The sequence below is a fragment of the Neoarius graeffei genome, chromosome 23 (assembly GCF_027579695.1).
Source record: "Neoarius graeffei isolate fNeoGra1 chromosome 23, fNeoGra1.pri, whole genome shotgun sequence".
NCBI classification, from domain to species: Eukaryota; Metazoa; Chordata; class Actinopteri; order Siluriformes; family Ariidae; genus Neoarius; species Neoarius graeffei.
In genome coordinates, this window is record NC_083591.1 from 5640044 (window position 1) to 5667524 (window position 27481).

The 27481-nt window shown below is 41.0% G+C and overlaps 1 protein-coding gene across 2 annotated transcripts; it reads left to right on the forward strand.

The window, feature by feature from the left end:
- The first annotated feature begins 320 nt into the window (after positions 1-320).
- Positions 321-25876, forward strand: plcd1b (phospholipase C, delta 1b). 2 transcript variants are annotated; one of them, XM_060905647.1, is made up of 15 exons: positions 321-615; positions 9072-9230; positions 12816-13044; positions 13182-13311; positions 13405-13633; positions 14497-14698; positions 15192-15336; positions 16188-16340; positions 20156-20302; positions 20380-20539; positions 20639-20758; positions 21054-21232; positions 21368-21500; positions 23528-23677; positions 25428-25876. In XM_060905647.1, the coding sequence occupies exons 1-15, from the start codon at positions 588-590 to the stop codon at positions 25517-25519; spliced, it is 2256 nt and encodes a 751-aa protein (XP_060761630.1). In that variant the 5' UTR covers positions 321-587; the 3' UTR covers positions 25520-25876. The 2 variants fall into 2 exon arrangements, with proteins under 2 accessions (XP_060761630.1, XP_060761629.1); XM_060905646.1 differs by lacking the exon at positions 321-615 and adding an exon at positions 7705-7987.
- Positions 25877-27481: the final 1605 nt, after the last annotated feature.

The window sequence follows — 27481 nt, forward strand, 5'->3', positions numbered from 1 at the left end:
TCTTGTTTTAATTTTAGCAAAGTTCCATATACACTCCAGTAAGTTGGAGAAACAGAAGCAGAACTTTGTTTTTATGCTGTTTATGTGAAAGCATATCTGAATAAAGTAAAGCATTGCTTAAATCCCAAAGCCACTAAAACTAGTACTCTGTATAAGGAATATAATATCTAATCTTTTGAACTGAATTGCATAATAATAATAATAATAATGAACCCGGTTGTCCTGGGCAGGTGAAGTGAGCTCATTAGCCTAATTATCTTAATTACTATCTTCACCTGGGTCTTGCAACACAAACCGATGGCTGCAGAGGGCGGCGCAGGTTTTCATCATGTTTATACCCAGCTCTGGAGACAAGGTCGAGCTTTGGAGAACTTGTGAACCAAGTTAGATAACCTTGGTTTCTGTTTCTTTTAAATCTTATCTTAAAAAAAAAAAAACACCACCAATTCTGTTGTACTTTGTTTCCTGAGGAGAGAAAACTAGTTTTCCCTGTTAGTTGCTCTGAGGTAACTGGTGACGCCTTTACTCAGCCTTGGGTTTGTTCTTGGGTTGTTTTTTTTTTTTTCTGACGGTATTTATTTGACAGAATGAGTTCCAACGGCATAACAACGCAAGGTAAGCTCTTTAAATTTGCACTTTAACTTATTAGTGACTACTGAAGACTGTAGCATACAATTTGGACAGGTGCAGTTTCCTCACTCAGGAAAAAGGGCGTGGGGTTTTGTTTATATATAATGCACTTTTTATTTTAAAAATTAATTCATTTATTTGACTGCTTGTCACTTATTAAACAAAGTTCTGGAGTATGGCCTTTTTTCCTTTTGGGTTTGAAAGCGTATAACAAAATCTAAAGACATACTAACGTACTACGTAGTGCACGAGCAGTTAGTGCGTAGGCTAATCAGTAACCACGGCAACCGCTTATGATGACGTCACTTTCTAAAAGCCTGGGAGGAAAGGAGTAGCCTAATTGATAAAGCAAAAACTATAAACTATCCTTTTTTTTTAAAGTCTAACTCTTGAGAAATGGCTATATAACTTTAACTGTAAGCACTCTTATTTGGTGGTATTAAACCAAATTCTATTCAATTTTTTTGTACACAGCCCATGATGGTGCTATCCAGAGATAAAGTTCATGTGGCTGTGTTTTTAGTTCAACTAGGCTTTATTCATAGTTGAACTAAAAATGCAGAGGGTGGCACGGCGGTGTAGTGGCTAGCATGGTCGCCTCACAGCAAGAAGGTTCCGGGTTCGAACCCAGCAGCCGGTGAGGGCCTTTCTGTGTGGACTTTGCATGTTCTCCCCGTGTCTGTGTGGGTTTCCTCCGGGTACTCTGGTTTCCCCCACAATCCAAAGACCTGTGGGTAGGTTGACCTGGGGTGGCCTTGGGCTGAGGTGCTCTTGAGCAAGGTACCAAACCCCTGACTGCTCCCTGGGTACTCTGGGTGTGTTCACTGCTTCAGATGGGTTAAATGCAGAGGATGAATTTCACTATGCTTGAAGTGTGCATGTGACAATCCACCCTTCCAGTACAAGTTTATTCTCTATCTTGTACTGCACTGACTTAATTTTGTGGACTGGGTGGGACCCCACAGTTCAACAAACTAATGAGCTGATTCTTGTTACGCTTGCAGGGTTTATTTATTAATTTTTTTGAGAGGAGGAAAGCACTATCTGCCCTCTTCTACATTCATGAGCTCTCATAAGTCCATGATTGGCTAGTGTCACTGTGAGTGATTTTGATAGTGTGTATGCCATCCAGTCCACCTGAGAGCACAGCCAGTTTTGTTCTCTTGGCCTTGCCATTGGAATATTGTGGCATCATCAGGATCTGTCTGGACGAGGGCAAATTTAGATTACAAGTGTATCAGCTGGCATCTACCCCCCAAAAAAATCCACAACCCAGAAGAGTTTGGTTTAATTGCTTTCTGACTGCAGTCACGTTCACTTGGAGACCCAAGAACACACAATCCACCCTTCCATAAGTTTCGATCTCTCCTGAATAGAACCTCACGGCACACCTGGATGATGGCACACCTGGATGACTCTGCTTTTGTGCCACAGATAATTACAAGCTCACAGACCACAGAAACTGCACCTGGTTATATAGAGCTCTTGTTCTGGGTCCGATCTGTGTGTAGCAATAAGCAGCTTGTGGCATGTTTAATAAACACTTATTAGTCAGCAGTGAAGACGTTATTAAAAACAGTCATGTGTTACAGGAAGGTTAAACATACAGCAGTGCCAAATGAACTGGTTTTACTGTACATATTGAATGTTTGAGAGCCACACCACCACTGCTCACCTCAGGCTATTGCTAATTTGACCTTGTGAACATCTTGAAGGTCTCAATGTCTTCAGTATTACTCTGCACTTTGTGCACGGTATGGGCAGGGTGAAGGTTCTTTATAAAAATTTCAGAAGTATTGTTTTATCCGATGAATTTGTGTAATGTTCATATTAAAGCTAAACTTTATTAAGGATCTGTTTTAAAGCATCCATCCTATTTTGCCTGAAAACATTCAGTCTCTGTATGATTGACAGTTTTCAAATGAAGTAATCGGAATTGAAATTCCATAAATAACCAATATTTACTGTTTATTAAATTGATTTTGCTGCCTTTGAATAAATTGTTAGCTTTCTGGCCGTAGTAAAGAAATCAGGTTAATGTATGGTGACTACATCTTATTGGCTAATTAGTGGAACTCACCTCAACGTGCTTTTTCGATTTAGATGGAGTCCATTTTGAGTCTTTGTTTATTCCATCATATTAATTTTTTCCTGCGGTAGGGCCAGGGGTGTTTGTTCTCAAGTTCAAGGCTGAAGTGCAGTGGGTTATTTACGTTCAAATGCACTGACAGCTACAGCACTAACTCCATAATGAACGTGATTGTACAGTTCAGTTTAGCATCCAGTCATTGGCTGGATGAAGGAAGAGGAGACTTTTTGTCACTTCTAATGAGCAGCTTGGTTTCCAGTAAATGTACCAGTGTTCAGTGACTAATGCTCACTTGAGTATAATAATGTATAACTAGTCGAGTATTTTTCACCCCTGCTGATGCACGACTTATCATGGTGCAGTATTTGTAATGAAGGGGATGAATTCTGGCACTGACGAGTGTGTTATCTCACCAGTGCTTAAGTGCATGTAATTCTACTTGACTTCACACAACCTAGCCACAAGTTAACCTTAACCACAAGTTGCTTAATAACCATCAGGACTGTGTGGCATCCTAATTGCGTGGTGGACTGATGAAAGCGTCATAATGACGCAAACATCCGTTTCCTTTTCGGTGGGTGGTTTGCCTGTGTATGTTGATTTAAAGTTTCATGCAATATTCTTCTGAATACACTACACCGTTTCAGAGCTTTGGGACAAATTACTTTTATTCAATTCTGTTTTCTGTGTGTGGCGCTTTTAAAACTGGCCATTCTCAAGAAGTGGCTTTAACCAGGAACCATTGGATATGTGAGCAGAGCTAGTAGGGCTGGGTATTGGCACAGATACCCTGACTCGATTCCGTATCAATATCAGTTCAACAGGAATGAGGGATGAAATACTATATAGCAGATTTCCTTATTTGATTTTTCATTCCTGGCTTTTTTTTTTTTTAAATCAATGTGGAAATTTAGGGTTCCCCTCCCAATCTCCTGACTTCCCCCTTTCATTACCACCTCCTTATTTTCTCAACTTTACCCATATTCCTTACATCGCTTTATAGCTCTCCCCTTCACTGTTGTTGGGTTTTTTGAATTTTTATTTTTTTTTTACTATAATTATTTTTAGAGTATTTCTCTTGGTGTACCTTTCTCCTTTCATGTTTCTTCGTGTGTGTGAGATGTATAAAAAAAACTTTCAATACTCACAGGTGAAATGTCTGTCCACAACCTTTGACCTAATGATTTGTACAGTTCACTGCTGTGTATGTAGGCTTTTTTTTCTTCTAATTTCTCACCTACATAAATAACTTGTCCAATTTTGTGTAGCTCCCAGTAGTCGAAACGACAGTTCCACTCTGCGATGGGAGTGGTAAGATGGCGGCCAGCTGGCTTCACTCTGACCACCCTGTGAGCTCTCCAGGTTTTATAAATAAACCTTGGAAAGCCATTCACCTAAAAATGCATGTTAGCCTAAAGGATCTTGCAGATCAATATCGAATCAGATGAACAACTTCTTAAATCAATTGGGAAAATATTTTTGCCTACCCCTAAAAACGAGATTAAAAATCCAGTCTGTTGTACTAATGAATAAGTATGAAATGAAAATGCAATAAGTGGCCTACTAAAACTTGATGTACTTCATTCTGTTTGGACTGAGGCCAAGTAATGTGTTACAGGAACAGCTTAATTTATGACTTATTATGGAAACACTAGTGTTGGGAAACAAGGGGAAAAACATTTGAGGGTTTTTTTTTAAATGACTTCATCTGTAAACTGTTAGAAAGGTGAAATATTGCTCACTGTTCTGATATCCTACTGTGCAGTGTGTTACATACAGTACAGCATAACTAATAGTTTAGGAATGTATGTAGCCAGGATGAGTACAGGTACAACAACGAGAAATGCTGGCATCTTGTAACACAAGTGTGCACTACAATACAAACTTGAATATGCGGCATGAACAAACAAGTTACATTATACTCAAGTCAGGATGTAATACAATAGAATATACAGTACCGGTCAAAAGTTTTGACACTTAATTTGATGTATTTTTATCTTCTGTCAAGACACTTCATGGTTGAAAGCAGTGATGGATGTTTTTCTTAGTTGAGCAGTTCTTGGCATGGATTGCTGCAGTTATCGAATTAGGGCCATTTACTATTTATTATTTCCTGTTTGATCTCGTATGGATTAAGAAGGCAAGAAAGACCACGCCTTGCCTTTTGATAAGGCACACCTGTTAAGTGAAAATCGGTGAAGTGCTGGTGTTTAGATGAGCTACAAGATGATATATATGAAATGAGATGTATAATGTACAAAACAATATGAAATCTCATAGATATCTTGGAGAGGGAAGAACAGTGTGCTAGGTCGGTGTCCAATGAGGCCGTGTGTGTGTGTGTGTGTGAGAGAGAGAGAGAGGTAGAAAGAAGTCTAAGAACTGAGAATATAGTAGTGTAATAATTAATCTCAGTGGATAAATCTGCAGTGTGGCTCCTGTGCCTTATGTGATGGCGTTTTATGCAATGTGTCCAATAGATGATGCTATTGTGCTGAGTGTAAGCTCTAGCATCAGTCCTAAAGTTTGTTCAGATTTAGGGTGTTAATAGCTCCAATTATACAGTATTTAAAATGGTGTCCAATAAACTGGTAACTCGTGCGTGTGTGTTTTTTTTTTTTTTTTTAAAGGTTCCAAATTTTCATCTCCCCTATGCGGTTAGATTTATTCGCCATGTAGATTTTGTATGTATGAAGCTATTCACTTCTGTGCATAGCCACCCTGCCCATTTATTAAGGAACCATTGGAGTTCTCAAGCTTGTGAGGTCTCTCAACTCCATTTGTAAATCAAAACATGCAGTCTCGTTTTTCTTAATCCCCCCCCCCCCCCAAAAAAAAACCCCTGATATATTAATTCAGCAATATACATACCCTCTGTTTAAGGTGCCATTTCTTTTGACATCAGTTTTATTTCTTATGTGTTGATTCACTTATTTTTTTCATTCTTTAATGTCAGTAATATTAAACGGCCGGTTTTCACAATGTTCTGGATGGTGTTCAGTCCCTGACCTAGTGAACTAGCATGTTGTTTCTGGTAGAAACTTTAAACCATTTGTATAAGTGTCTCTGGATAAGGGCATCTGCTGTAAATGTAATGTATATAAAAATAAGCAATTCAACCTGGATGGTATATTCCAGATGTGTAGTAATCCATGCAGATTATGCTTTTGAAGTCGATCAAATTGAGGTTTTCATTAGTCTGATGGCGTGTAAATTTACACACCCAGGAGCTCAAGCCTGATATGATTTGTTTTAATTTACAGGATTCTCTCAATTTGTGTAAATGCTTGTATGATTCATAAATCAGTGTTTGTATCCATGTTGATAAATAGGACTCGGTGTAAGATGTTATGGAAAAAATTTTCAAAAGTTTCTAAGGAAGGAAAATAACAGGATTTGCCCCTAGAAACTATGCAGAGACCTTTTTTTTTTTGTACTGTAACTTTTTTTCACTACCAGTTTGTGCCTTTTATTTTTTTTGAAGATTAAAAATATTACATCTCAGTGCTTGATATATAAAAAAAGATTAACTTGTTAGGAAATTTGGGGGTGGAGAGAGCTGAATTACTACTTCCTGGAGTCTGGACCTTTTGATACTTGGAGAGAAAAGGAAGCTCGTGTAGATATGGCACAGAGGTTCAGAGTCCATTCTCCATAAAAAGAGCTGTTTGAGGAGCAATAAAATGTCCTAAACTAGCAGTTGTGAATTTAATTTTTCTTTATCTTGGTCAAAAAAAGTGACGTTTGAGCGCTTTTTTTTTTTTTTTGCTTTTTTTTTTTTTAAGAGGAGGGGATTTTATTTTTTTAAAAATTGTCAAGTTTAGTTGTGGGGCGGCACGGTGGTGTAGTGGTTAGCGCTGTCGCCTCACAGCAAGAAGGTCCGGGTTCGAGCCCCGGGGCCGGCGAGGGCCTTTCTGTGTGGAGTTTGCATGTTCTCCCCGTGTCCACGTGGGTTTCCTCCGGGTGCTCCGGTTTCCCCCACAGTCCAAAGACATGCAGGTTAGGTTAACTGGTGACTCTAAATTGACCGTAGGTGTGAATGTGAGTGTGAATGGTTGTCTGTGTCTGTGTCAGCCCTGTGATGACCTGGCGACTTGTCCAGGGTGTACCCCGCCTTTCGCCTGTAGTCAGCTGGGATAGGCTCCAGCTTGCCTGCGACCCTGTAGAACAGGATAAAGCGGCTAGAGATGATGAGATGAGATCAAGTTTTTGTATAGCGCTCTTAACAATAAACATTGTTGCAAAGCAGCTTTACAGGATTGGAAGGACTTAAAACATGAGCTAATTTTATCCCTAATCTATCCCCAATGAGCATGGCAAGGAAAAACTCCCTCAGATGACATGAAGAAACCTTGAGAGGAACCAGACTCTAAAGGGAACCCATCCTCATTTGGGCAACAACAGACATTAACCGTTTTAACACGAAGTCAGTTTCGTTTATGTTATAAACTCTTCATTGATGGAAACTTGAGTGCAAAGTTAGCAAGTCAACTGGCCATAAAAGCATTACTGTAAGAGTCCAGAGCGTCTTCCAAGTATGACTTTCAACTGTCCATGTGGGCCCATCCTCTACAGGAGCGATGCGATGAGACGTACTCCAACCAGACACAGGGCACCAGGATGGGTCAGGCAGGTCCGAGGAGCAGAAGAGGTTCAGCATCTTGATCCCAGGATTGGGTATGCCCAATGTCACCTGAATAAGTAGGAACGGTATACATGTTGCATAAACAATTTCAAACGATACCCAGGTTCCAAAAATAAACGAGGCTCACGTCGGATTATTTTCAAACCGTTCCGCACCAAGTGCATGTGTGATGAGGATAAAGTTTGCAAGTCGTGCAATGTTATCGGCTGCTCCTAGAAATTAACAGAATATGGAGCTTATTTTTCCTGAAACGTGGCGCGTGCGTCTCCTTTCTGATCCTGGATCTCTCTCTCCCCCACCTGAGCGCACGACAAAGGGCGCAAAACGACCCGGATGGCGCACGACATGTGCAGCGGGCGGCTTTAATCGGCGCGCAACTTCCAGGTTGCTTGGACTTGGTAATTGCAGCAATCAGGTTTTTGCATGGTCCACCACGCCCCGTCAGTGAGCTCTGAGCTCATCACTTCCCCGTGCGGGCTGTGCGTCTTATTCACTGGGGATCCTGTCGGGAAAGAGGGCCGACATGCAGTGCGTAAGGAAGCCGACGAAAAGGAGCAAGTCGCAGGAATTACTTCATCATGAGCACAGCAAGAAAATAACCAGGGAGAACCTGGAGTTCCTGGGTAGGACCAGCTTCATTCCTCTTCACATGCTGTTTGATTACATGTAGTGGTTTTTTCCCCTCCTTTTAAAAGCCGCCTGCGTTTCTGTAACGCCGCTTTCTGTTTAGTGCTATTTTGTATTTCTTTTCTTTCTTGCTCTGCTGAAGTCTGAATGTTTGTACGGAAATGCGCCCGTTTCTCAACTCAAGGAAACTCCTCTATTTTTTTTCTTTCCCCTTGGTTCGCTTTCTTTATACCATAAAGATTAAATAAAAAAGACACAGAAAGCTTCGTGCATGTTCAGTGCGGGTCAGTCCGTGGACATTGTGCTCATGTTCCAGTGAAATGAACCGAATCGAAAATGAAGCCGCCTTGGGTTTTTTTTCTTCTTTCTCCTCTATAATGCAATAGTCTTTCCTAACAGCAAGTTTCGCTTCCTAGACTTGTTAAAACGTTAGGATTGCACGATATATCGTTCAATTGTGATTGCGATAACAATGTTGGACTAATGTGTCCGAATGCCTGCAGTATGCAAATGACTCCTACTAGTCTCTGGATCTCTTAGTGCTGTGATTTTTCTTCTCCTCTCCTGACCTTCAGACCCTGTAAACAAATGTGTGCATGGGTAAATCATAGTATTTGCATGATCTAGTAAAATGGAAGTTGGCCTGAGTAATGCAGGTCCATCAAGATTGATGTAACTGATATTCTTAGCAAATGATGCAATTAACAGTATCGTTTTGTTTTTTTGTTTTTTTTTAAATTAGTCCCTGCAAGAAAAAAACCCTCACGTATGTACATTATAGCATGGTGAAATTTTCTTCACATATCCTAGTTTAAGAAGTTGGGGTCTGAGTGTAGTCAGCCTTGATACAGGGCCTCTAAAGCAGAGGGTGAATGACCGTGACAGCTTGGTGCTGCTGGGGCTCGAGCCCCTAACCTTCTGATCAGTAATCTAGAGCTGTAACCATGGAGCCAAAAAAGCATACTGTTTGAACAGCTTGTGTATTGTTTATAATCATATCTTGTATATACTAGTGTGAAGTGATTGATCTGCATTCTTTAGCTGTGGCTCAAACATGTGTGCATGGTTCCCTGATCACAGGCATGGCTGGAGATCCAGATTTGAATTTTCTTCTGAACGGCACTGAGCTCGTGAAGGTTCGCTCGGGGTCATGGAGGAAGGTGCGATTCTACAAGCTGCAGGAGGACTGCAAGACCGTGTGGCACGAGTCCAAAAAAACCCTGCGGCCAAAGCACACCTGTGAGTCCATCCCACACGAGTGTACACAGCACAATAGCCAGTGTTGAAATAACACCTACAGTGTTTTTATAAGTCCAGCCGGGGCCAAATGAAGCCTGTAAGAAAGAATGTGAGTGCTAGATGTGATTGATTGCAGTTCTGGTCATATGACAGACATGGGAGAATATTTGTGTAAAAAAAAAAATTTTTGCCAATGGACCATTTTACTGACTGTTGTAGAGGGGAGTGGCTCCCCCCCCAAAAAAATATGCTGCATATCTTAATCTGTGATCAACAGTCCCAGGTATGTAAAAAGATAAACTTAAAGGCGCCAGAGGACATTTTATGGGCCAATACAGCAATCATGAAGCAAGAGACGAACAGTATGGTGCAGTTTAGTCTTAAGTTTTCAAGACTTGTGCACACTGAGACGGCACAGAGGCTGTGCTTCCTTCAGTGTAACGACCTCAGAGGAGACCGACAGCCCAGACGACGCACCCCTTCACTGGGACTGACCTACAGTACCATAATGGGTCTTATGTTTAAGTATACGCCTTTTATTTAGAAGCTGGGTGTAAACCAAGGAAAAAGTGATAGTTGCCATAGCGATGACCATTTATTGCTCCAACACTTGTGATAAACCATTAAGACAGGCTGACTGTGCTTTTATGCAACTTTATTTTATCGTTCTAATCATGCTTCAAATCACACACTACTTCTAGTACTGTTTATGCTGTAAAAGTGGAGGTGATTTGTGTATTATGTCGGCGCAAAGTACATGGTCCTCAGGTTTGCCTGTGCTGCGGGATTGCTATCTGTTTCCGTTACCTGACAATTACAGCAATCGTATCCTGATTTATGTTCACATCCTAACCTAGCGTAGATCTAGTGTGTGAATAGTGAATATTACTACACGAGATTTCTAGATACCTCAAGACATTTTCAAGTCTTAGGTTTGTGAACAAAATGCCTGAAAAATAGTACGCTATGCTTTATGAATCGTTTTGATATTTGTAGTATTTAGTATCTATATGCTCATCCATATTTAAATGGATAACACATTGGATGGCTTAATACAATTCTGCTGACTCGTTAGTGTAAGGAATAAGTTTGCTAGTGCTGTCCCAAAGTAATGCTTCTGTTGATTTAATGGTTGCTTTAATCGCTGGTTTATAATGTGCACATTCTAATTAATACATTATTATTTCTCTTGTAACGAAGTCGTAGGGACTTGTATGGTGGCTACTGTATGTAAATTAACTTTAATTGTTGATGTGAAGTTTTTCTGTGAGGAAACTGAAGGAGTCTCCAGTGCTGGCTTTTTTTTTTTTTTTTTGTAAAATTGGAACTTTAAAGTTTTCCACAATGGAAAAGACCCCTTCGCATGTTTGTAAACAAACCGACCGTTGCCAAGATGCGCGCGCAGCCTGGACCCAGAAACAATGGCGCTGCCCATAGACTGGCATTATGAGCTGTCAGATTATGCAAAACAATTGTCGTTACAAGATCGAGAATGCTACATAAGTTAACTCTAACAAGTGGACATCGCCTACCGGATCCGTATTTAATTAGAGTGGACGGACGATGTTAGTAAGTTCCCTGGTATACAATGGCCAGATATACTCGTACCTTATTGACAAGACTTCAGTGTACACCCACGAAAAACTTCGTGCCTACAAGTCTTTAGACGCATATGATTATGTGCGGGCATGTACAGAACGTGTTTTACACTGATTGTTTTAATCAAATTATGCCAGTGATGTGATGGCAATGTGGCTTTAGCTACAACAGCAAATACCAACACTAAACAGCAATTTGCAGGAGGTAATGGCATGAAAGGAATGATAGTGTAAAGAGTGCAGCTAAGAGAAATCGGAGCTGCGTAAAAAGCGAGAGGCAGAGACCAGAAATGAAACTGAATGGGGCGGGAGCTAGGTTAGAGCAGTCAACATAAGTTGGCATTTAGAGCGAGGGCACACAATTTTACCGTTCCATCCTTGCTTTAAAATTGTGATTTTCAGCATACACAAATAATGATGGCACAAAATCTGGACCGCTTGAGTCAAGCGAGACCTCTCCTACAAACAAAATTGCATGCTAAGTTAACATGCTAACAATATTCATTACATTGTGTAACTATGACCCAGCTAATCAGACAAACGTTACCAAAATATTTTGCTACATCAATAAACGAAGACTAGAAAGAATGAGAGAGATTTAATAAATAGCCTGATCTTACCTGTGATGAAGTGGACGCTGCATTTTTGATAGAGCTTTCATCCCAGTCTACACGTTTGATGGCTTGTAGCCATAGACGTTGGTGGGGGTTTTTTTTTTTTTTTTTGAAATGGGTGAGATCCTGCTAGAATTCTGAACATTAACCCCATCACTGCTACGATTCTGGCACCCGAAAACACAACACAAAATTTGAGTCTTTTTTTGGTCCAGGCTGCACGCGCAATTTCCGCTTTCGTATGAATGACGTTTACTGCGAAGGGGTCTAAAGGCTTCAGGGTAAAGGTTTATGCAGTGGCTTTCTTTTTTTTTTGGGGGGGGGGACTGGTGATGGAATGACAAATTATAGCAACTATAATCAGTGTTAACAGGAACTCGTCTTTATTTTGGACTTGGCACATTAAAGGAACAGTCCACCGTACTTCCATAATGAAATATGCTCCTCTCTGAATTGAGACGAGCTGCTCCGTACCTCTCCGAGCTTTGTGCGACCTCCCAGTCAGTCAGACGCGCTGTCACTCCTGTTAGCAATGTAGCTAGGCTTAGCATGGCCAATGGTATTTTTTTGGGGGCTGTAGTTAGATGCGACCAAACTCTTCCACGTTTTTCCTGTTTACATAGGTTTATATAACCAGTGATATGAAACAAGTTCAGTTACACAAATTGAAACGTAGCGATTTTCTATGCTATGGAAAGTCCGCACTATGACAGGCGTACTAACACCTTCTGCGCGCTTCGGCAGCGCATTGATATCTGAGCTCCGTATCCATGCGCTGTCGAAGCGTGCAGAAGGTGTTAGTACGCCTGTCATTATAGTGCGGACTTTCCATAGCATAGAAAATAGCTACGTTTCAATTTGTGTAACTGAACTTTTTTCATATTACTGGTCATGTAAACAGGAAAAATGCGGAAGAGTTTGGTCGCATCTAACTACAGCCCCCAAAAAATACCATTGGCCATGCTGAGCCTAGCTACATTACTAACAGGAGTGACAGCGTGTCTGACTGCATCTGACTGACTGGGAGGTCGCGCAAAGCTCGGACAGGTACGGATCAGCTCGTCTCAATTCAGATAAGAGCATATTTCATTATGGAAGTACGGTGGACTGTTCCTTTAAGCGCATCCCTAAATGGAAAAACTGTTTCTTTAAAAAAAAAAAAGTGAGCAAATGTTCTATTCCTCTTGTAATGACAAACTCTGGTGGTGGAGAAAAATCAGTAGTGGTGTAATTAACTCTGCTCCATCATGCCACCCCTTTTTTTTTTTTTTTTTTTTTCTTCTTCCTATACCAGTGCTATACCTCAATGTTTTATTCCTTATTCAGGTCATATCCCCCAGCCCTGACTGGACTGTTCTTCCTCCTTCCCTTAGTTTCCATTGAGGATATAGAGTGCGTGCGTGCTGGCCGGCACACGGAAGGTCTCCGGAAGTACACAGAAGAGGCGTTGGAATCTCGGGCGTTCTCCATCCTGTTCAAGGGCCACCACAAAAACCTAGACCTAATCGCTACCACCGAGGAGGAGGCCAAGCACTGGGTGACTGGCTTGGAGAAGATGATCACCAACATGAGCAAGCTCAGTCAACAACAGAAGACTGAACAGTATCCTTAGTAGTTCTTCCCCACCTCCCCAATTATGTAGCTTACTGTTGATTGATTAGACCCAGGTTTTTCTGAAACTTCTTTAGGAACCTGTGATATTGAACATGTGCGGTGTTAGCTTTACATCAGTGCATCAGCTGGATCTTCAACTGCTTGCGTAAAGCTGACATAAACTGTGACCAGATGATGAGTCCAGAAGAGGTGAAGCGCTTTCTGCAAAACATCAACGTAGAAGTGGATGATGAATATGTCACGGTGCTATTTGAGGTATTAAAAAAAACAAATTTAAATTTTTTACCCAACACTCTCTGCTACATTTTTGCTGGTTTTGTTATTGAAGATGCTCATGTGTCTTTGCAGAAATGTGATCAGTCCAAAACTGGCTTACTTGAAGGAAAAGAAATTAAGTACTTTTATGAGACCCTGACTGCCCGGGAAGAGATTAGTGTGATCTATGAAACGTATGCAAAAACTGAAGGACTCTTGAGCGCTGCCAACCTCCTTGATTTCCTGGTAAAGGAGCAGAAGGAGAAGGTGGATCTGTCTCATGCTGAACAGCTCATCGAGAATTGTGAAGTAGATGAAACGGGTAAACACACTGCTTTCTTACACGTGTAGCATATATTATACTCCAGCAGTGCTGAATCCTTGAATCTGATTGGTCAGGAGTTTGGTAAAACCATGACTTGATGATTAGTCTGCTTGTTTCTATAGTAATGGCTTGTACAGGGCATCTTTTTTAAACCCCCAGCCCTTTATGCGTTACACTCTTATACAATGTGTACAGGACTCCTGTATTGTCTCTTGTGTGGCACTGTGATACTTGAGGTTTGATGCTATCCAATATAGAACATATTTGCACCTTTTTTCATCTAAAAACAATCAGGGAATACGCCACTGCACTTGAATAAAAACTTGATTTCTTCATCTGTGACTGCGGGAGCACAAAATAGGAGTCCACCCACAAGGTCGTCTAAAGTTCGTTTTGATTGTTTTGCATGACTCTCTGCAGGCAAATCTCTGCACAGCAGTGGACTTGTCCAGTACTATGTTCTTTCTGCCCTTATGACACATCTCTGCAATCAGTGACAAGCTTAAGGTGTAAACAAGACTGCAATAGTCGTTACATGAAGGATTAAATATTACTTCTCTTGTATTCCTTGGCCATTTTGTATTTATGTAGTGGGGGGGGGGAGACAAAAAAGCAAAAAAAAAAAAAAGATACTGGCCAATCTCAGATCAAGGGGTGGGTGGCCTTTTTTTTGGGGGGGGGGGGGTTCTTTCCCTATTTAAATCCTTGACATGACTATAAAACTGGGCTTCGCATTTAAAGTATCTTTGTTCAAATGGCATCTTTTTAGAAATCCTCTCGAACAAACATTTTGGTTTTTGCTGGTCATGTGTTGCTGCACCTTTTGCATACATTTGCTTGTCTTGCTTCCACCTTGACAGCCAAAGCAAAGCAGCTGATGACGAAAGATGGCTTTCTAATGTTCCTGAACCAGCCCGACGCACTGATCATGAACCCAGCTTGTAAGATCGTGTACCAGGACATGGGCCAACCATTAAACCACTATTTTATCTCCTCCTCTCACAACACGTACCTCCTGAAAGACCAGCTTAAAGGCCCGAGCAGCACTGAGGGCTACATACGGTACGTCTAGCTCAGTTTTTCACACAACCCGGACACAATGGTTATAATCCTGTGGGGTATAAACCATGTTTTTTATCATCTAATGTTGTAAAATGTACTCCTCACTCGGGGTGCTTTTATCCTCATCTGTTTGCAATACAAACAATCACGTGCATTTGCATGAACAAGTTACAGCCCTTTCGCAAGAGATGGAGTGAGTGATGCACAATTTTTTTTTTTTTTTTTCCCCCCCTTCTCCTTTCACATTTTCAACTTGCTGGTGTTCAGGAACAAAATGACTTTTTTAAATATAAAATAAGTCTTCTAACTTGAGTCAAAAATTAAATATGGAAAATCTGGGCATGAACACAACCCAAGAATTACAGAAAAGCTTTTCTGTAAGATGATCACTAAGCAGAGAGTTCATGCCAGAACTTGGAGGGGAAAAAAAAAAACCTAGTAGTCTATGCCAGTGCATATTACACATGACTAATCTGTTCTAACCTCTGGACAGGGCGCTAATGAAGGGCTGCCGCTGTGTGGAGCTGGACATCTGGGACGGCTCAGACGGGGAGCCGGTTATCTACCACGGCTACACATTGACCTCAAAGATCCTCTTTAAGGATGCCATCCAAGCCATTAACGAGTACGCCTTTAAGGTACCGGAAAGAATACTTCCTCCTCTTTCCAACATGCAGGCGATCAAGACGTTTGCTTCTTTACTTTTTGATACTAAGGCTTCTACATGGCAGAAACCTAGATGATCTGAAGATTAGTGTAACTCCAGTGATGGCCTTGTCTGTAGCTGCTGAAAATCCCAGAAATGCATGCTTTATTTTTAGTAACATTGGAGTCTTTTCCATTCAACTTGTAGTAAATCTCATTTAACAAGACGGCTTTCACCAGCACTTTGTCTTCCATCCCCCCCCCCCCCCCCCCGAACCTGTGATGCACTTCATCAGGAGGTTAAAACATTGTCACTTTGCACTTTTTACAAAAAAAAAATGGAAAGAACTTTAGAAGCTGAATTTCTTGGCAGTGATGCCAAACAATGTGCTGTGAAAAGTGACTTGGCTACAAGATGGCTGGGGTTTTTACTCCACAATGTCCTTTTTGTCCACCAGTTGAGTGCTGCCTTTTTGCTTTACAGAATCACCTGCATGTTGCATCAGCGACGTTTTAGCTTTGTGTGCCTACGTTGAGTTTCATTTACACAAAGCCCATGTACTCCATACTCCATTTGCTTTTGTTGGTACTCACTCAACTCCTGTGGTTTCTTTCTGTTCCATGTACTTAATGCTTATATTGTCTCCACCTCGTCTGTCGTCATAGTGACTGCTTCCTTGGTTACTCCTGGTTTGAGTCTGTGCTGCTTGTCTGGATGTGTTCTGTGGCTTGTGCGTAAACAATGCGCCTGAAAATCTTTGATGTGACTTGGGTGTGCAATTTGCACAAAGCATCCGAGCAAACATTTTAGAAGCAAGTCAAACTTCCTGTGTTGTCTCGTCAGGTGTCGGAGTACCCAGTGATCCTGTCCCTGGAGAACCACTGCAGCGTAGACCAACAGAAGCTCATGGCCAAGCACATGACCTCTATTCTGGGTAGTGCTCTGATCACCAAACCCCTGGGAGAACACATGCCCACAGTGTTGCCCTCTCCAGAGGTGGGTACCTGCTCAGAGCATGAAGAATCTCTCACTTTCTCTCTCACACAAGGCTGTATTGTGTGTGCCAAACTCAAGAACAGTTCCCAGAGCAGTGGTTTTCACACTTCCCTTTATAGATGCATCAAGGGGTTCTTTTTGCTGGACTGAAACTGTCACGCCATGGGATTTTTGTACCAGATTCTCTGTTTACAGAATGCGTAGAAACGGTGTTGGGATAGTTACTGGATCAGCCAGCGAGAACAGTGCGAACTACCACTTCAGTAGCGCTCTTATGGGGTACATTTTACCACTTTTTTTTTTTTTTTTTAATAAAACATCCATGACTGACTGTGTTGGACTGGGGCTGGTTCTAAAGGACTTGAGACAGGGATTTGTTTGAAATGACTACTGTAGTTACTGTCCAGAACCGGAAGTGAGTCAACACTCGACAGCGTTCGTACGTGTACTGACTGACTTCTGAGTCCTGGTTTCCATGTTTTCAACACTGCATATTCAGAGGTTAGAGAAAAATAAACACCATTTTATGACTTTCTTGTATCTTTGTTGGTCCCATGTTAGAAACGGAGTATCGGCAACTAATATGGTGTCGTCGTTGGCAGAATATTGCCATAAATGTAGTCTTAGAAATTGGAAAGCCATGGCCAAATGGTTAGAGAAGCAGCTTTGGGACCAAAAGGTTGTACATTGCTCTGAATAAGAGCGTCTGCTAAATGCTGAATTGGCACAGTGCCAAAAATGAATTTGGTGTGGTGCCAACCAATTAATGAGGCATCAAATTAAATTACCTATAGCTGTTTTACAAAGCCATAGTAAAAGTATTATTGTTCTGGTCCAGAAATGCACTTTAGACCTAGGGCTGTGCCGATAGACGATGCCATCGTCCATCGATGATGGTGGTCATCCATCACGATGGAGAGCCACCATCGTGATACCACGCCCCCTCCTGTCATAATCATGCATATACGGTATCATCTGGGCCTATTTAACCTAAAAAGTTAGTTTTTTGTTAGTTTAGTTAGCTTTGTTTAATATATAAATATATAACATATATAATTATAAATGCATAATTATATAAATCATTAAAGTAATATCCTATTACCGCTTGTTCACGTAGGCTATGGTGCAGGGATGTGCTAGTGAACATAACGTGGTTACACAAATACAGTATGCTACTAATAATAAATTTTGACTTCATTTTTTAGCCTACACTATACTTTTAATGTAAAATTTGTCATGTTCAAACAAAGTCACTAACAACTTTCGTCGGGAAATATTGCACCCCAAACGGCAGTGAAGCGCGGACTTTGGCAGAAGTCAAATAACTTTAATCTGGTAAACAGGCCTACTTTCAGACACAAAATGGTCCACTCTAAGCCATAATGTCAAACCAAATGGAAGAATGAAGGTGATTCTGACAAATGTAAAGACAGTAAAAAAAAAAAAAAATTAAATCATGATTTTAAAAGTTGGTGCAATAATTCAAACACTAATAAATTGGAAAAATTAGCGCGTTCAAGTGCGCACTAAAGGCCGAAACGCATCAATTGATATGGTGTAAATAAACAGTGAGTAATAGCTTAAGTGTAGTTTCTTCTCATAGTTTGAATACTAGTCTTTCATTGTTAGAGCAGATTAATATCTTGGCGTGATCAGTGAGTGCTCGGGGAGGTTCATTTCCACCTGCGCTTTGCGCAGCTCATTTCTCCGAAGCCAGCTGTGCGCAAACGCAGTGTTGACTGCTCGGCAAACTCCAAACGCTCGGTCTGTACTGGCCCTCTGTTGCGCAAGCGAGTTGGTTATGGCCAGGTTCAAATTGTGCCCAAAACAACTTAACCACGGCCATTTTCAATTGCCTGATGGCTGTGACAATATTCGCCCCGTTGTTATATAGGCGATCTTTTTCTCCTCTATTTTCCATTTGGCAAGTGTCTCGCGCAATGCGTCTTCTAAATTGTCTGCTGAATGTGTCTCTGGCATGAAACTCGTCTGCAGGCATTTAGACTGCATTGCCCACTCTCGGTCCACATAATGTACAGTAGCTGACATATAGGGCATCATGTTGCGGCTGGACCACACATCCGTTATCAAGGCCAAATATTCCACATCACCTAGCGCTTTTTTTTTTTTCTTTGTGCCAAAGCCTCGGATGAGTATCTAATACTTATAAATTTAACTAGACAGGGACACTCTAACGAGTGCAAACCCCGCCTTTTCCCTATTAAAATACATTGGGCGAAAATTTCGAAGTTCTGCCATGACTTTGACCTTTGACCTCCCAAATTTAATGGTTTCCTTCCTGGGTGATTGGCAACACATGTACAAAATTTGGTCCAAATCGATCCATTGGTTCTTGAGATCTTGCACAGACAGACACAGACTGACGCAGGTGAAAATAATAACCCCTCCGACTACTGTCGGCGGGGTTAATAATGTGGTATTAAAATCCCCCCGCGCCCCGCCCACGATATGATCGTCCGTCACGATGTTTGCACTGTAAACATGGTCGATGCCAATTAAGGGGACATCGCACAGCCCTATTTAGACCTAGCTGAAACGTCATGGACATTTTTGAAGGCTTTCTGCCTGGAAAATGGACCATTTTGGGTTGCGTGCACATGAGTTCATGTCAGATTTACAGTAGCTTCCCTTGGTCCAATTCAGTGTTTTTGGCAGCCATTTTTGATTTAATCTTAGTCTTTTGGACAAAATACTTATTAGTTTTAGTCAATACTATCCTTGATAGTTTTGGTCTAGTTTTAGTCGACGAAAACAAAGGGTTTTAGTCACTCGTTAGTCGAAAAAATAATTACTTTAAAACATTAAATTAGGCCAATACAGAGCTAGGGAATTGTAATCGAGGTTGACAGGTTGTGCATAACCATGCTCTTTACATAAACGCTGTCTAGTAAGCATTCTCCATTGTTCACAGACTCGTGTTTCTGCCTCCGTTTAACATGTCGCAACGCGCTGATGGAGCACAAGCATGTCATGATGAACACACAACTAGCTGACCATGCTGTCCGTTAATGTAAATATGATGGCTAAACATGCTGCTAATGTTAGAGTAGCCAGGTGTGCTGCTGCTCATTAGACATATTAAGGCACAGCAACAGGTCTGAAAAGCTATCCAGTATGAGAGGAATGCTCTATAAACTCCTCCAGTCTGAAAACTAGAATTGCTTCATGGCAAGGACAGGCATGATGGCATTTGGTTGTAGTGTTTTTTCCTTGACATGTGGAGAGATGACTGTTTTGATGGCAGGGTAACTGTAGCGTGCCTTTTGTTTGGCTCTGTTCACCTCAGTCGAGGTGTGGCTCTGCTTTTTAATTATTGATCCGCTCATAAACACCATGGTAACACTTTCACCCATGAGCAATCAGCAAAACGGTGTGATCATGTTCGCTCTTTGGCATCACACCTTTTTTTTTTTTGTATTTATGATTAAAAGCCAGATATGTTTGGATTCCCACTAATGTTGGCTCAGTAAGGATTGGAACAGGGTGTCCTGTTAAAGGGAAAGTGATGAAATTCTTAAAGTTAAGACTGTATCATTCAGCTTGTTACCCAGGAAATCCCAAAGCGATGTTCATCTGCCTGAAGGCTTTCACACTTTGTAAATTTATTTGGCATAGATTGTGGGCCATTTAACTGTACAACATCTTCAGGAACGAGCTGTTGCGATTAGAAATGGTAACACTTTATATTAAAATGCTCATTCTTAAAAAAAAAAAACCTGTGATTTGCATCTTCACAACGATCAGAATACTCTGCTTAATGTTTGGAGCCTCATTATGAGCTTTTTGTTGATCAGGAGCTGAAGGGTCGGTTTGTGATCAAAGGCAAATGCCTGAACAAACTGGAGGATTATTTATCAGACGAGGCCACTACAGAAGAAGAGTCTGTTACGGAAGAAGACGACTCCCGTGATGAAGAAGAGGTGGAGCATTCTGAAAACAAGGTTTGCCGTGTTCATTAGATGTGTACGTACAGCATTTGTTGGGTTTGCTTGAGTTGACGTTATTTCTCTGGCTTTAGAAGTCAAAGACCCTGAAGCTGGCTAAAGAGCTCTCGGACCTCGTTATCTACTGTAAAAGTGTCAAGTTTAAAGGATTTGAATACGCACGGACTAACCAATCCTTTTACGAGATGTCCTCTTTTAAAGAATCGGTTGCATTGAGTTATGCAGAGAAGTTGGGTAAGAGTGACACATTGTCCATAACTAACAGCCTTTAACGTTATGTAGGAATGTCTAACTGGATCTTCTATAACTGATCAGATTTTTTAAATTTTGCAGCAAATGAATATATTTGTCATAATGTGGACAAGCTGAGTAGAGTTTACCCTTCAGGAGCACTAAGGACAAATTCCTCCAACTTCAACCCTGTGCCTCTGTGGAACTCCGGATGCCAAATCGGTAAGACAGAGCTGTAGTAATAGAGGGGTACTTTTTATCCCATTAGGGTTACATTTGATGTTCTGGGATGTCTTTTTGTATTCTGTTAGCTAGCAAAACATGACCAGTAACTACAGTCTGTCTACATGGAGGATTTGTTTAAAAGAAAGTGATGTCAAATGCAAGATGGACAAAATATTCCTGAGAGGTGCAGACGGGCCCCTCTACCACCTTTTTTTGGAATTGAATACAATAGGTTATGGAATAACTGTCTATTGGCTCATGTGATGTGCCTCACCTTTTATTTCCCCTCCAGTGGCCCTGAACTTCCAGACGCCGTGTGCAGACATGGATCTGAACCAGGGCCTGTTCAGCCAAAACGGACAGAGCGGCTACGTCCTGAAGCCAGCCTACCTCCGGACCACAGCGTCAGAATTTGACCCCATCACACTCATCAGAGGACCATGGCTCAAACACCTCGAGTTCCATGTGATGGTCAGCATGCCAATTCCATTGTATACCTACAAAATATCCATCACAGTATGATTTGTTTCTTAACTCTGTTTGAGAGATTCATTCTCGGTCTCTCTGAAAAGCATTGTTTTTATTCGCCTCCTTCTGGTGCATCAGGTGATCTCGGCACAGCAGTTACCTAAAATAAGCAAGAAGTCAGGCTCCATCATAGATCCTCTGGTGCGAGTGGAGATCCACGGTGTGCCTGCGGACGTGTCCGAGAGAGAGACGCAGCACATTCATAACAACGGTACTCATGAAACAAATATGTAATAGTCTGTATATGTTTGGATTCAGTTTAAAATCAAATCCCAGATTACATGCTAAAGCTTGGCATTTTACTCTCAATTCCAACGCCTCATTCAGCTATTGGACATTACAAGCTAATGAGATCTCTCTCTCTCTCTCTCTGACTGAGTGGAGGTACTTGGTGCATGTCAAATCCTGTAAAAAGGGGTGTGTACGGCGTCATTTGAAATTAATTTCAACTCTTGAATTATTTGGAGTTTGCATTGAACTGAAATTGAATTTCACGCTTAAGGTGTGGATGGGTTTTTAAGTTCAAAGTGAAGTATGTGTATAATGAAACTGTTTAATTCAGAACTTCTGGATAAATTTTACTGGACAAGATTTATGTAGCATAAATCTGTGCCTCTGTGGAATTCAGAGGGATGTGGGTTCCCCCTCCCCCCATGCTGAAGTATGCCCTGTCCACACTAGGATTTTGTACCAATACGAAACTACTTTCGTACCGCAACACCTGTCCACACTAGCAACTATACCAGTACTGTAGCGGTATAACTGTATCGGTACGAAACCCACAAATGTATGGGTTTCGTACCGGTACTGTAGCGCTTCGCTGTACTGTGGACAGATGAAGCGGCTCTGTATCGATACAAATATAATGCGCATGCACAAAGTCACACTTCAATCGATGTCTTCGCTGAATAAAATAGTGAAGAACGGAGATTCTTTTTCTTTCTCAACTGCCTCACACGTTTTATGATTCGACTGAATAAATGACCACCAGAAATAGACTGTACATTGACAACAAAAAGCACACACGTTGTTTCATCTGTACGGAAGCCGAGAGAGGCCCTTCATATAATCCCCCCCCCCCCCTTTTTTTTTTTTTTTTTTTTAAATTCACCTTATCCCGAGATACCGACATAATTAATTCAGGATCTTGACCACCAAAACTAATTCGAGATCTCAAGAAAACAAAACCGTTATTCCGTGATCTCGAGAAAACAACAATTATTTCATGATCTCGAGTAAACAGCTGAGAAATGGTTCATTCAGGAATGCCAAGAGACTTGTGACATGCTGACTTTGGGGCTATTTCTCATTCTGTATAGATGCAACTTTGGTCATTAGAATGTCTGGAATAATCGATCACCTAATAAGGCAATATTTTGATCAGGGGTTGACACAGGGAGAGATTGCATCAAGCCTTTTTAATAAGGGATAATTTCAAAATTAGTCCGCGGCACCTCTGCAGAAGACTGGCCCGGTTTCGTCTCTACTGATGGAGATCCAGCTGAGATTATAAAATTTTGTTTTCTCGAGATCTCGAAATAACGGATGCCATATATTCTCGGAAGGAAATTGCTCGGTAACCACGGAAACATTTCGTGCATGCGCATTTCAACTACTGTGAAAGAAAACCACAAACATTTCTCGTTACTGTGGACAGATGCACTAAACTGTACTGGTATACTTTGTATCGATTAGAGTTGTGCCACTTTCGTACCGGTATAAGTGTGAACATGTAGTTTACATGAGATGTTTGAGGGGTTCAGCAGTTTAGACTGGTAGTAATTTTGAATGCATTAGGTTTGGAAAAACAGGATGGGAGCACTACTTTTGTGTTTTCCCCTTTTAAGTGTGTAAAAGTCATGATCGAAATCCGCAATGTTTCTTGTGTCCTGTAACTTTTGCTTATCCATTTGAGCTGACAGGATCAGCTTTGTGGGCACAGTTAACATTGCGGTCGCTTTAAAAGACTGGATTGTTTCTCACTCCAGTACAGGCTGCATTAAGATAAAATGTCTAACTTCATTAGAAATCTCAATGCTGTCGAAGAACCCATTCCAGAGTTGCTGCACGTTTATTTCCAATGCTTGACTGGCACTGTAACTTATGAAATGGAGACCTCCTGAAATCCGTAGCCCGAGGGCACTTTGACACAAAGCAGGATGTTTGTGTGTGGAGTGAGGAATTATGGAGGAGGATCAAGCTTTAGAGCATATCTGTCTCTCTCTCTCTCTATCTCAGGTTTCAACCCTATGTGGAACGAGAATTTCCGGTTTGACCTGTACGTGCCTGAACTTGCACTGGTGCGCTTCGTCGTGGAGGATTACGATAGCATGTCCAGTAACGACTTCATCGGACAGTACACGGTCCCCTTCACCACCCTACAGATGGGTTAGTGATCACACCATTCCATGCAGCTGTAGGATTGAATACAGAACTGATCACCTGAACATCCAGAGTCCTGGCCCATCACAGAGAACCTGTTGAGACCTGATGGTGTTTTATTGTATTTGAATAGTAACAACTTATTCAATGGTATTTGTACAGCAGATGGTCCATATAGCAAGATGGAAAAACCCTGTTCTTGGTGAACAAAACATGTAGTTTTCTGGAAAGAGGCATTATCTTTAGTTGTTTACAAAGGTAAACCCTTTAACAAGAAACAGGAGGCTACAAAAATCAGACTATTACTCCTTTTAAGTAAGGAATTATTATTATTTTTTTAAGCAGTTATAGTAGAGTTCCTCTTGTACCACAGGAACTTCCTGGTGAATTAATGTCCTCACTAATAAGACTTTTTTTTTTTTTAAATGGCTTATTAGAGATGCTAGGGCCACACCAATTCAATTAGTTGGTTCTTGGGATTGCTGCTTGAAAATGCAAAATCAAACTCCTGCCAACAGAAAAGGTCATGTGACATTGAAAACCAATCAAATCGCCCCTTTCACTTTCAATAAAGACTTGTGGAAGAAACATGCCTGTGAAGGGAAGTCCTGCAAAGCCTGTGTTTGTGATTGTTAGGATATTCGGTGAACAGAAGCGTAAAGTCTTTGACAGGTGTTGAAATTCTGTTTACTGGTTTGTCTGTATTGTTTGGTCTATTTCTACTGCTAACTTTTACCATCAGAGCTTTTATTTATTTATTTTGCCTGCTTGCTTCATAGCTTTCCTGAAAAAAATCTGAGAACCAACTAATTAAATTGATGTGGCCTAGTCAGGAATAAATTCAGCAATTTAAAAAAATTCTTGTTTTGGTCAAAATACAGATAGTCGTCAACTTGCGATCTATGCAACTTATGACTGATCGACTTTACGACTGTCTGGTTACGACTGGCGAGTGAAGCCTTTCTTAATTTATCACTTGCAAAACCTGCGGGCGTTCAGGAATGTAAAACACTTCGCCAGTCTACTTTTTTTCTAACCACAAAGCATGGATGACGCAGGCACTGTTCAAAGACTGGCTTATGAAATTTGAGGAGAAAAAAAACAATTCAGACAAGGCTTACCATGTTTATGAAATGAGCAAATCCTCCTGCCAGCCCGAGCGCTGCAACAGCTGATGACGTAGATGACCCACAGCCAAGCACCAGTGATGCCAGGGGTCACCAACTTTTGTATTTTGCTATGTTTCAAACTAATATTTTTTCACACCTGTATTTTATCTCGTTTTGCACATATTAAACAAATTGTACTATACGCAGTGTAGTATGCAGTGTTTGACTTGAACCAAATAATGAGCCACAGTAATGAAATAAAATGTTGAGTAAAATAAGACTAAGATAATTACAATATACTTGCGTTCATTTAACATGGGCCGACTTACGGCCAGATCGGTTTACAACCGGTCAGTTGTAACCAAACGCAGTCATAAGTCGACGCATAATTGTAACACCAAAAGGTCCTATTTGTGGAATAATTGTAGTTGAAAGGAAATTAACAAACATGCATGAATTTGCAGAAACAATTAGCTGATGTCAGCATGAGTAACTCCAATTATGGTCACATGATCACAGGGTGGTGTGTGTGTGGTTTTTTTTTTTTTTTTTTTTTTTTTTAAGTTATAAAAAAATCTAAAGCTAGATAAAGATTTAGTTTGGGAGGGGAAGAAACATGACCCATCCTGAACTTGTTCCCTCTGCAGGGTATCGTCATGTTCCGCTGTGCAACCACAACGGAGACCTCTTCTCTTCAGCTCAGCTGTTTGTTCACCTCATGGTTGTGGATCCAGAATAAATCTATGGACCAGTTCTTATTCCATTGCTTCCCATCCAGTCTACATACATCAGCCTGGTTGAGGCAGAGAAACCTGAATACGAACCTCGGGTTGGTGCTGGACCAGGAACCTGTTTTGTTGAGAACTTTAAGCTGCAAGAGACATTAAATTGACTCCAACATCTGTCAGTCAACACCAAGCAACTAAACATGTAGCTATAGTACAATACACTTGTTAAACTAGAGCAATATTTTCTTTCATAGATGTTTTTAGATGGTTTTAAGTGTTATTTAGCTTCTAGTACATTGCACTATTTATGATTTTACTTGTGTGAATGACAGTTTGAAAAACTAATAAAAACAGCCATCTGTAGAAAAGCCTGCAAGCTGCAACGGGTTTTTTTTTTTTTGCTGCAAGACAAAAAAAACCCTTTCATACAGTGCCAGGTTTGAAGAAAGGATGTGCTATAAACAAACCCTGTGCCAGCAGGAGGATGGCATGCAGGGAGTGTCTTTATTTTAGAGTAGCTGAAACTGGACATGGAGCAGACGCTTTTGATTCCATTTTAATAATGGAGCCAGGTGTTTCCTATAAAATCATCAAGGATGGAGAAGAGCCATTTGTTCATAGCATCAGAGTACAAGTTTGCATGAATGTGGTCCTAGAAAGTAGGAACAACTGGACTGAAGTCCAATACCACAAGGCACCAGGACATCTGCCATAGCATTGACCTGTATGAGTTTCTGGAACTGCACCATCATGAACAAACATTTTTTCCCCTCACTTAAAACTGTGCACTCCATCAAAGCATTAAGCTGAGATCTGGTGAGGGTGGAGTCATCCTGAGAGAACCCATACCCATCAGGATGAAATATTTAATCAACAGTGCTGTCTAAGAAGGTACAAACCATGTGAGCAGAACTAAATGCCCCTCTCTGCATGGTGGTAGGTCAAGCTGCATATTAGCTTATGGAAAAGAAACTGACATTTTCAGAAAAATCCATGTACATTAGGCCTGAGGTTCACCAAATTCCTTTTGTTTTTATTCTTTTAGCATTTTTTTTAACCATTTTTGAAATGTTTGTCACCTGAGGGTATCTCTTTAGTGATTCAATATTGTGGGGTTCTCCCCTCCAAGTCAACCCAGGCTGAATAAAACTAGGTGTTCAAATGGATAGTCTACTTATTAGGGCTGTAACGATATGCGTATCGAAATCGCGATACGCAGAGCCACGATCCGTATCACGATACACCCTTTCAAACTTCTCAGCCCAAAAACAGAGGCGCTTCCAAACTTCAATTTATGAATACTTTTTATTTAAATTACATTTTAAACTTGCATTACTTATAAAAAAATATCTAGTAAGTCGTTTTTTTCGCTGACCTGCAACAATCTTCTGCGAGTCACGCAACGTCCACACTCGCCACTGGCAGAGCATTCATTTCTTTTAAGCGGTCGCCATTCTGGTTGCGACGCGGGGAGCGAATCTGTAAACAAGCAGCTCATTGGCTGGCTAGGTGTGCCACAAGCCAATCACTTGACCGGAAAGGCATGCAGTGTTGCCAGATTGGGCAGGTTTAGGTGCTTTTTGGTTGGTTTTGAACATATTTTGGGGTGGAAAACGTTAGCAATATCTGGCAACACTGAAGGCATGTCTGCTTGGGCGGAAGCCTTCTGCGGCAGTTACATTTTGACACACGAGCAATGTTTCACCATAATTCCGTAATTTCCATCTGTTTTCTGCGATCACAAATCATTGGCCCTATGAGAGTGAGAGAGTGAGAGCCACCCCCCCCCAAAAAAAATCTTAATGGATTTACACGATTTGGAAAAATGACACTTTTAGAACCGAAAAAACAGAGCTTCGGGCTCAACAGTATTATTTTGAGAAATAAAACCATCTTTGGATATACATTTGTTCATTTTTGCATACATATTATTCATTCTCTGCAGTGGTCTGAATTATTAAATAGTTAATGTA